The 11,029-nt window shown below is 46.2% G+C and overlaps 1 protein-coding gene across 1 annotated transcript in view; it reads left to right on the forward strand.

Moving 5' to 3' along the window:
- PIAS4 (protein inhibitor of activated STAT 4) overlaps positions 1-10,766 on the forward strand; it is a gene marked incomplete at its 3' end in the record, with an annotated part of 19,164 nt that extends 8,398 nt beyond the window's left edge. Inside the window, exons 3-8 of the mRNA XM_027703255.1 lie at positions 5,532-5,616; positions 7,163-7,204; positions 7,602-7,692; positions 8,003-8,131; positions 8,218-8,323; positions 10,614-10,766. Of these exons, the coding sequence (XP_027559056.1) occupies positions 5,532-5,616; positions 7,163-7,204; positions 7,602-7,692; positions 8,003-8,131; positions 8,218-8,323; positions 10,614-10,766 (606 nt within the window). The remainder of the gene's footprint in view (positions 1-5,531; positions 5,617-7,162; positions 7,205-7,601; positions 7,693-8,002; positions 8,132-8,217; positions 8,324-10,613) is intronic.
- Between the last annotated feature and the right edge of the window lie 263 nt (positions 10,767-11,029).

Genomic DNA, 11,029 nt, shown 5'->3' on the forward strand with positions numbered 1-11,029 from the left:
CCCCCTTTTCTCTTTCCCTCTCCCCCTTTTCCTCTTCCCCTTCTCCCCCTTTTCCTCTTCCCCTTCTCCCCCTTTTCCTCTTCCCCTTCTCTCCCTTTTCCTCTTCCCTTTCTCTCCCTTTTCCTCTTCCCCTTCTCTCCTTTTTTCTCTTCCCCTTCTCCCCCTTTTCCTCTTCCTCCTCTCCCCCTTCTCCCCCTCATACTTAAACTTTAGAGCCTATTATTTATATCTCACCTTTCCAGTGCTTAAAGGTGGCTTATAAAAAAAGAGGGAGAGTGACTTTTTACATGGAGAGATAGAGTTGGGAAAAGGGGAATGGTTTTAAACTGAAAGAGGAGAGGTTTAGGTGGGATATTGGGAAGGAATCCTTCCTGGGAGGGTGGGGAGGCCCTGGCACAGGTTGGGCAGAGAAGCTGTGGCTGCCCCTGGATCCCTGGAAGTGTCCAAGGCCAGGTTGGAACAATCTGGGATGGTGGGAGGTGTCCCTGCCCATGGAACTGGATGAGCTTTAAGGTCCCTCCCAACCCCAACCATCCTGGGATTCCCTGATTCTGTGTCTTCTGGGTTTCCCTGTTTATTTTTCATCTGCCCTGACTCAGAAATCTGTCAGTTGATGATCTTTGAGGTCCCTCCCAACCCAAACCATCCTGGGATTTCCTTCCTTTCCTTAGACCAGGAATGTGGTCCATTGGAAGTGTAACTCGAAATCCCACCTTGTTTGCCTGTACCCTTCCTATGCCTATGGAATGTGCTGCCCTATTCTACACTAATATCACTTTTCAGCACTTAAAACACCTGACCTGAAGCATCCTGTGGATGAAAGAGGGAGGCAACACATCAAACTGTATTTTTGACTTTTTTATTTTGTGCTTTCCTTGCTTATTTGTATGTGGTGCTGTGAATTTTTGAGGGAAAACTGAAAGAAATGCTTTTTTTTTTTTTTTTCCCCTGGGGCTTGGAGACTGATTTTTACATGATTTTGGTTTGGAGAAACAAAGGGTGTTGTCAGTGATGTTAAATAGAACGTTCTGGTAGCAAATTCAGCGTGTGGAGGGGAGAAGTTGTGTTCTGCTGAGCCTCATAAATCCAGGGGTAATGTCAGACTTCACAACTAAATGATCTGAGAACTTGGGAAGCTTTGCTGGAAAAAAAAATGTTGTAGCTTGGAGGGGAAAAAAAAAAGACAGATAAAGATATGATTGTGCAGGAACAAAAAGAAAAAGGACTAATTAGTCACGTTTGTCATCGTTTGGAGGTGTTAAATACATCAAAACAGCTGAGGGGTGACAGTGGAAAGCTAAAACCTTCTAAATGTTTGGGGAATGGGTTTGTTCAGCCTTAAATGTGCAGTGTTGGTAATGCCAGGGGAGGATTTGGAAGGAAAAGGGATTTCCAAGAGGTGGAGAGAAGAGGTGGAGAGCCTGGATGGGCTTCCTGGGACGAACAGGTTTTGTTAAAATTGACATTAAATCTCCTCAGAAACCAGGGCTCATTAAATGCAGTGTCTCCCCCTCTGGAAGGTGACACCTCCCCAGGGTCAGCAGCAAATTCCCTGGAGCACCTTTGGCTCATTTTCCATGGGGCTGGAATGGTTTCTGTGGAGCCACGAGGAGCTGGGTGGGAGCAGATGCTCAGGTTTCAACCAACATCATCTTCCCAACACTGGTTTGATTTTCCCAACCTGGTGACCTGCAACTCCTTAAATCCTTCTGCAACTTTCTAATTCCTTCTGCAACTCTGTAATTCCTTCTGCAACTCTTAATTCCTTCTGCAACTTTCTAATTCCTTCTGCAGCAGTGATGGGAATGAAGCTACACTTGTGTCTCCCCAACCCGGGATTGTCTCAACCCTCGGTGTCTCCCGGTGTTCCCTTTGCTCCCTTGGAGCAGCTGGGAGCTGGAATAACATCCCATGAAGGGGTGGGATTATTGGGGTGTCCTGTGCAAGGCCAGGAGCTGGATTAAATGATCCTTGGGGGTCCCTTCCAGCTGAGGATATTCCATGATTCTGTGATAAAACACACCAAGCATTTTTCCACGTGGAAAAATGAAACCACTCCATGTTTTTTTGCCAGGATTTCCCATCCTGTGCCTGGACCAAGCCTGAGCTCCTGCCCAGCTCCTGATGGAGGAGATGGAAAATCCCAGATCCATTTAGAAACCCCCCTGCTCCCGGGGCTTTTCCCTGGGCTACAACAGGGATATTTGAAGCTCCATGGTGGGAGAAGCTTAATTTACATGTTCCTTCCTTAATGACCAGGCTCTCCTGCCTCTTGGAGATGATTGCTTTGGGATCAGAGGTGAGGTGGGTGATGCCTCCTTTGGGCTGCAGGGAAGCAGATTCCCTGAAGGACTCTCCAATTCCTGTTATTCTTGGAGAGAAAGGTGCTCCAGCTCAAAGCAGATCCGTTGGGGAGCAGCCGATATCCCGCTTTTTTTTGGGGGACACCCCATGTAAGGTTTGAGTTTAACATCTAAATTATGTCCATGAGCTCTCCCTGCTTTGGTCTGAGGATGAAACACAGAAGAATTGTTCTAATTGATGGAAATCCTGCAATTCCCTCGAGGAGATGATGCTTCAAATGACCCCTGATCCGACACCTCGGAGAGGGATCGAGCGCTGAGACCTCTCCTGGGCTGGGTTTTAAGGAGTTCAGGGGAGTATTTGTGGTGTCTCAGCTCTTTGCTGAGCTCTTCACTTATCTTCTGGCACCTTTTTGGGGTGAAACAGTGTGAATATAGGAATTCTCAAGGGTTTTTATCCCAAATATTTGCCCTGAAGTCCCCACCTTGGAGGTGTCCAAGGAAGGACTGACCGTGGCACTCAGTGCTCTGGGCTGGGGGACAAGGCAGGGACGGGTCAAAAGTTGGATTTGATGACCTTGGAGGACTTTTCCAACCCAAATAATCCTGGGATTCTGTAGATAAGGAGCCTTCTGGAGGCACAACCGACCTTGGGAGTGCAGCAAGGCCGCGTTGTTCCGGAGGGTCCTGCCAGGATTTGTTGGATTGAATTCCCTTGGATTCTCTTTTGTGGGAACAGTAAAACTCCTGCTCCAACCCCTCCCCAAAGCTGGACTTTGCCTTTGGGATCTCCAAAGGTGATGCCAACGTGACCTCTCTTCCCTGGGGATATAAAAATGTGGGATATTAAGTTTGAAAACAAAGCTTTGCTGCAGGGAAACCCCAAAACCCCTAAAATCAGGCCTTATTTTGGGGTCTGGAGAGCTGCAGGGGAGCTTGGCTTCCCAAAGTGGGAATCCATTGCAATCCCAAAAAGTCTAGGATGAGGTTTGCCAAGTGTTTCTTGGATTCTGGAAGTTTTGGGAGGATTTGCTTAAAACCTGAGCTCCTGCTTTTGGCAACTGTTCCATGAAGTTGATCCCAAGAGCCAACAGGAGCTGAGTTGTGTCCAGAGTTGTGGCCTGGAAAAAAAGGAGAAAATTCCCTTATTTTCCAACATTTAGCTTTAAAAAACTCCAATTTTTTTTCCCTGGCTGCTCAGTGAGAGGTTGAACACCTGATTAGGTTCCCTGAGGAGAGACCTCCCAAATTTTGGGCTCCTTCTCCATTTTAAAGGAGAGTTGGGACTTCACCTGGATCCATCCCAGAGATTTTTCTCCCGGTTTTTCATGGAATATTCTCTTGCCCTTTTCTCCAGAGCACCCAATTCTGATTTCTGCTGCCAACAAGATGCATCCCCAGGGTGTATATTTTGATTTTTCTTTTCCCTTCAGCTGTTTTTTTTTTGGCCAGGTAAGTGCTTTGTGTCCCTCTCCAGCACTTTTCCATGAGCAGGATTCCCAAATTCCTGCCTGGAGAAGGATCTCCCACAGTAAAAAAAGAAGGAAAACAGGGAAAATTTGCTGCTGCTGCTCATTTCTCTCCCTTCATACCCACAGCAGAATTATTAACTCAGAAAAGTGACTGTTTTTTTATCCTCTTTACGCCAGTTGTGTCTTTATATTTTTATATGTGTGTGGTTTATGTGTCTTTTATATTCTTATTTTTTTTAATAAAGGGAGAGCTGACATAAATGCAAAATAAAAAATGAACAGCTTATAATTCTCCTCATCAGGTTTGCTTTGTCTTTGTGGGACACTGTTTATAACAACGTTAAAAGTCACTTTTTGTTATTATTCTTCTCATCCCTTTCTAAAAATAACTTCTGAAATGCTTTGACTTGTGCTGGTTGTTTTGGGGCAGGAGAGGTTTGGGGGGAACCTGGAATTCTACAAAAATTTCATGGAGGGATCTTAATTATTACTATTTTTATTAATGGATTTTCTGAATGTTTTAAAGCTCTTAAAATATTTAAAGAATTTAAAGAATTACCAAAAGGAAGCACCTGGAGTGACTTGGGTTGTCACCAGGCCTTCCAAAATCCAGGGTTTTATCCTTCTTTTTATCTTGTTCATGGAAAAGTTCATGTTCCTGCTTCTCAAATCCCACTGTTTTGACTCGGAATAAACTTGCAGTTGACGTGATGCAAAAAAACCCACCCAACCCTTGCTAAAAAATGGTAAAAAAAAAAGCTGTTTTAGCACTTCCTCTTCGGGTTCCTCCCGTGACTTTCACCAGCTCAGGGGCTCAACTGGGCTCGAAAACACGAACTGAAAATAAACCAGGTTTGAATTTCACCTTTCTGAGCTCTCAGGCTTCGTTTTCACCACTTTAAATGGATTTAATCTCCCGATTCTCAGGGGCTAAAAGGCCACAATTAATGCTGGGTTCTGGTAAAACATCTCTGAAAGTGAGTTTATGTCCCACCCTCGGGGTCAGGGGGTTGCAAGTCGTGTTTTGTCTGTTTTTTGTGCTGGTTTTGGTATTTTCTGAGCTGATCTTTTTGTTGCTGGGGTGGGTTTTTTCTTTTCCAGAACCTTCCTGCTCAGCCTGGTGCTTTTTCCTGGTTTAATTTCTTGGGTTTTTTGGAGTTCTGGGCTCACTGATGGGCTGAACACAGGATTTGGTGGCTCCTTGATGATTTGAAGGGAGGAATACTAAAAAAACCCTAAATAATAAAAAAAAAATATATTTTTAATAGTATAATTTATATTATATAATATATAGTGTATATAATATAATAAAAATATAATTATTTTATATAATAAAAATATATCTATGAAAAAAAATTTATTTAGTGGGTTTTTTAGTATTTTTTAGTATATATATTATATACTAATATATATAATATATATATTATATATCTTATATATAGAATATATAGTGTATATATATAATATAATATATATAATAAAATTAGTAAATCATACTAATAAAACAATAATAATAATAAATAACTAATAATACTAATAAAATACTAAAAAAAAAACAGAAAAATCAGCTCCAAATCCTGTGCTGTTAAAACCAAACAGGAGAGCAATAAATCAGAATTACCAAAACATGGGAAAACTGGGAATTCTCTGAGAAAAACCAGGGCTTGGGATTCAAGAGAACATCAAAAAATCCCCTTGTGCTTCGAGCTGCTGTTTGCAGGTTGATGCTCAATCTGCTTTTTTTTTCCCTCCTCAGTCCCACAGAACAATGAGAAGCTTCAGGAAAGTCCGTGTATTTTTGCATTAACCCCCAGACAAGTGGAGCTGATCAGAAATTCCAGGTATTTTCTCCTCGGGTATCGAGAATCCAAGAAAACCCAGCTGATAATTCCCGTAATTCCACAGCAGTTCCCTCCTGGTGGAAGCTTTTGTTCTCTGCCAGGATTTGTTGGAGGCCCAGAGCTTTGGTGGAAGGCACAAATTTACCCCTTAAATTTGCCTTTTGCTCCTCCAATCTCCCTTTTCCACGGGGCAGGAAAATTGGGAATAAATCCTGGATGACCCGGAGCTCGTACTGCAAATATCTGCAGGTTTTTAGGGTTTTTTTTTCCCCTCTTGCAGCCCAAGTTCAAAAGCCAGACTTTAAGTCTTAGTTTGCATTTGAAAAGAAGCTTCCTCAGTTGGGAAGGATGCAATGGGAACTGCTTGGAAAAAGGAAAACAGCTTGGATTAGGATTTTCCCTGACCTCTGTCACATCCAACTTTGGATTCCAACAATGAGGCTCCTCAGAGGTGACAGGGGGGTTTCCTCTTGGCTGACCTGCTCCCTTGGGCCTTGATGCACAAGAATTCCTCCCAAAATGAGGCATAAAACCTTCCCTTATTTCTCTTCATGCTAAAAAGAAACATGTTTAACATATATTTATGTTAAAGAGTCGGAATGTCTCCAATATCCTGGTTGTTGTGGGTTAACAGAAGGGGGAAGCTGTTGGAAAACTTCACAGGAAGGGATTAAAAGACCATGGGATTCTTTCAGGGGGGATAAAAAAACTGCTGGTTCTTGATGCTTTTTTCTCCCCATCTTCAGATTTGGGGGGAAAAAACTGTCCCTGTTGAGTAACAACTCCAACATTTCTGGGAGTCTGAAATGCTCACACAGGTCCAGCTTTAGGTGTGATGTCCCCACACCTAAAACTGCCTCTGTCTGTCCAGGTTTCATCCCTTCCATCCCCAAAATTTATCCTAAAACACCAAATTGCAACGTGAAATACTCTCAGAGGCAAATCAAGACTAATTTAGGGATTTTCCCTAAAATCTTGAGTTTTGTGCAGGAATTAGAGGATGTTTTACACCCCTTTTGCCCCCTAATAAAATCCCTTTGTTCTGCACATCCGTGACTTTCCTGATTCCACGTCCAATCCTGTCAGGAATGGCCCTGCTGAAGGTTGGAATATTCTCAGAGGTGCCATAACACTCAGTCCCTTGGTTTGCATGAACAGCTTTAGCTGAATAATTAAACACAGGGAGTCTGGAACACTGGCAGGTAAAACCTGACCTTAAAACCCAGTTTTTTAGAAATTCTCCCAAATCAGCAGAAGGGAAATGGAGACTTTTCACCTGAAGAGTTTTAAAAGCTGTAGGTTGGTGCATTAAGCAAAAATACTAATTATAATAATTACAGAACTCCTGATATTTGCAGGGGGAATTGTACAATTTAAATAAAGGTCTGTGAAGTCATTTTTTTAAAGGAATATTTAAAAATTAAGAAGGAATGAAGCTCTTGAGTCTGGTAAAATTGACAGTTGGGTTGGGTGGGTGTTTGTTTTTTGGTTTTTTGGGGTTTTTCACATAATTAACCTGAACTTTCTGTTTCTTTAATTTTCCCAGGGAGTTGCAACCCGGAGTGAAATCAGTTCAGGTGGTGCTAAGGTAGGTCTGGGCATGGGGGTTTGATTTCCAAACTCTAAAAACCCAGGAGAGATTGGAAGATCCTGCGGAGGCAGGAAGGATTCCGGAGGGGCGACTTCACACCGGGGGAGGGAGGGAATATTCCATCAAAAGGCAGCCACAGTTTTCCATGTGGATTTTGTAGCTCCAAAGATAATTCCCAGGGAGCTGTAAAGAGCACAAAGAACTCTCTCAAGCCTCTTAAACTCTGTTTTTTGACCTCCTCTTGCGTGTCCTGCTGGAGTTGGTGCTGGAGAAGTGTCCCATGTGCCCTCCCAGCTGCCACCCCTGGATTGGCTCCGCTGTGGGATTGGGATGGGGATGTTCAGGGCCATTTGGACAATTTGGAGGTGTTCAGAATTGTGCCATTTCTTTCCAGAATCTGCTACACAGACACCAGTTCTCCTCAGGAGGATCAGTACCCTCCCAACATCGCCGTGAAGGTGAACCACAGTTACTGCTCCGTGCCGGTAAGGATTTGTGGGATCCGCTAAGGATTTGTGGGATCTGCTAAGGATTTGTGGGATTCGGAAGGGAATTGATTTCCCCCTGAATGCCAAGAGTTATAAAAATGCCCCTGCTCAGTTTAAAGCTAATTTTCTGGTGGTTTAGCCTTGTTGTTAATGAAGTTCTGTAAAAAACTTCAATTCTTCTGCTTCGTGCTCTGACCATTCAGCTCCATGTTTTCCCCTCCATCCTTGAGAACTGAGTGGAATTTAGTGGAGCTGACCCTGTGTGGGAGTAAAAGATGAATAAATATATTTAATCCTTCTGCCTCAGGGCTACTACCCCTCAAACAAACCCGGAGTGGAACCCAAAAGGCCCTGTCGTCCCATCAACCTCACGCACCTCATGTACCTGTCGGCGGCCACCAACCGCATCACGGTGACCTGGGGCAACTATGGCAAGGTGGGTGCCAAGGGAATCCTCCAGAATTCCACAGGCAGGGTGGGAGAGCAGCCCTGGCTCACCCTCTGCCTCCCCTCTCTCCTCAGAGCTACTCGGTGGGGCTGTACCTGGTGAGGCAGATGACCTCGGCAGAGCTGCTCCAGAGGTTGAAAACCATCGGGATCAAACACCCGGAGCTCTGCAAAGCACTTGGTGAGTCCCTCTGGCTCCAGGAATCCTGGAATCAGAGAATCAGACGGGTTGGAAAAGACCTCTGAGATCACATCAAGTCCAACCCTTGATCCAACCCCGCCGTGGTTCCCAGCCCATGGCACTGATGCCACATCCAGTCTCTTCTTAAAAACCTCCAGAGATGGAGAATCCACCACTTCCCTGGGCAGCCCATTCCAATGGCTGATCACCCTCTCTGGAAAGAAATTCTTCCTAATATCCAACCTAAACCTCCCCTGGCACAGCTGAAGACCCCGAGCCCTCTTGTCCTACTGCTGCTTCCTGGGAGAAGAGACCAACCCCCCCCAGCTCCCCCCTCCTGTCAGGGAGTTGCAGAGAGTGAGGAGGTCTCCCCTGAGCCTCCTCTTCTCCAGGCTGAACAGCCCCAGCTCCCTCAGCCTCTCCTCACAGCACTTGTGCTCCAGTCCCTTCCCCAGCCTCGTTGCTCTCCTCTGGACCTGCTCCAGCCCCTCAATGTCCTTCCTGAGCTGAGGAGCCCAGAGCTGGACACAGCACTCAAGGAGTGGCCTCACCAGCGCTGAGGGATGTCTCTGCTGGAACTTCACAGAATCCCAGGATATGCTGGGTTAGAAGGGACCCCCAAGGATCATCCAGTCCAACCCTGCACAGGCCCATCCCCAAGAGTCACACCCTATGCCCCAGAGGATCCTCCAAATGCCCCTTGAGTGCTGTGCCCACTGCCCTGGGGAGCCTGTTCCAGCACCCAAGCACCCTCTGGGGGAAGAACCTTTTCCTAAGATCCAAGCTAACCCTCCCCTGGCACTCCAGACCATTCCCTGGGGTGCTGGCAGTGGGCACTGCCCCTGCTTGGGAGCAGCTGCCACGTTTGATACCTTTTCCTTTCAGTTTTTCCCTGACCAGTCTCACAGAGCTCTGAGGTTCTCCTAAACTTCAGAGGATCTTCTCATTCTCCTGACACTTCAGCTGAGCACTGGGAGCCATTCCCTCAGAGCCAGCACTCCCAGGATGGCCTCTGGAGCTGGGAGTGGCAGGCAGAGGTTCTCCAAGCAGCTCTCCTGCCTTTTCCACAGGCCTGTGCCTCCAGTTTTACTGAGTCAGGAACTTCAGGGCAGAGATCAGTTCCATTTGATGGCTTTAACCAAGCAGGGATGTTGTCTTATTCCTGTCCCTTGGGTTTGGCTTCTTGGAAGTTGTTGGACATCCAGAACTTTGCTTTCATTGCTCTGATCTGTTCTGTGAGTGATTCCCTGTCACTTGAGCTGCCCTTTGGCTTTGGTGGCATCTCATTGCTGACTCATCTTCCTTTGCATAAAAAAACCCTGTTGAGTTTAGTACAGGAACATTTTCTAAGAACAGAGATCGTGGCTGTGCATCCAAAACACCTCAATCCTGATCAGGAGATCCTAGAAAAAAAAAACAACATTTCTTCTTCCTGTGTCTCCCGAGTTATTGATGCTCTGACAAAGAACTTCATAAAAAAATTAAGCTGGGATGAAAAGGCTCCTAATGGGAAGAAAACAACCCCAAATCTTGTAATCTCCTGGAATTTCACATGTGAGAAGTCACTCTGTAATTAGAGCTGTCTGGAGACATCTCGTTATGATCTGAAAAGGTCAAAAGAAATGGGTGACTTGCTCCAAAGGAAAATGATGATGGAAGTGTCAAAGGCCATTGCAGGCAGCAGTGGGAGCAGCAGGTCCTCCTCAGGATTTGGGGAGCAGTTTAAAGCTCATTTTGTTGATTTTTTTTTTTGCACCTTGGTGTGGAACCTGCCTGTCTGCTGCTCCCTTTGATTGCCCTGCAGCTCCTCTGGGTTTTCCTCTTGGGGTGCAGCAGCAGGGGAGGGAGCCCTCCTTTCCTAACATCTGATCCTTCCCAAATATATCCTGGATGGCTGCTGGGAGGGGTTTTTCCATGGCTGCCTTGCTCTAAGCTGGGAACCTCAAGGTCTTTTGGTGTTCCTGGGAAACATTCTGCTGGAATAACTGACCTGGGCAGAGTAGGAGCTGAAGAGCTGCAGTGCTAAGAGGTGATGGAGAAAATGATGGGATGTGTTTACTCTCAATTTGACTTTATCCCTGGTTTCTGACCAGCTAAGCCTAAACTGACTTTGCTCCTGAAGTCTTGCCACGAGCTGGAGCTGAATCCATCCCCTCCTTCCCTCCCTGGGAGGGAAAAGGACTCGTGCACAGCCAAGGGCTGTGGGTGAGCTGCTCCTCCTGTGCTCCACCTTGTTTCCAAGGTTGGAATTTGCAGCTGTTCAATGTTGTGCCCTCTGCTCTCCCTGCAGTGAAGGAGAAGCTACGCCTGGACCCGGACAGTGAAATCGCCACCACGGGTGTCCGGGTGTCCCTCATCTGTCCGGTGAGTCCGGGTGTTCCCATGGGATCAACCTGGTTTGGGTTGGAAGGGACCTTAAAGCCCATCCAGTGCCACCCCCTGCCATGGGCAGGGACACCTTCCACTAGCCCAGGTTGCTCCAACCCAGCCTTGGACACTCCCAGGGATGGGGCAGCCACAGCTTCGCTGGAAAATCCATTTCACAGCCTCGCCACCCTCCCAGGGGAGAATTCCTTCCTGATATCCCATCTCACCCTGCCCTCTGGCACTGGGAAGCCATTCCCTGTGTCCTGTCCCTCCATCCCTTGTCCCAAATCCCTCTCCAGCTCTCCTGGAGCCCCTTTAAGCCCTGGAAGGTGCTCTCAG

The sequence above is a fragment of the Neopelma chrysocephalum genome, unplaced genomic scaffold (assembly GCF_003984885.1).
Source record: "Neopelma chrysocephalum unplaced genomic scaffold, ASM398488v2 Primary Assembly neopelma1_215, whole genome shotgun sequence".
Classification (NCBI taxonomy): Eukaryota; Metazoa; Chordata; class Aves; order Passeriformes; family Pipridae; genus Neopelma; species Neopelma chrysocephalum.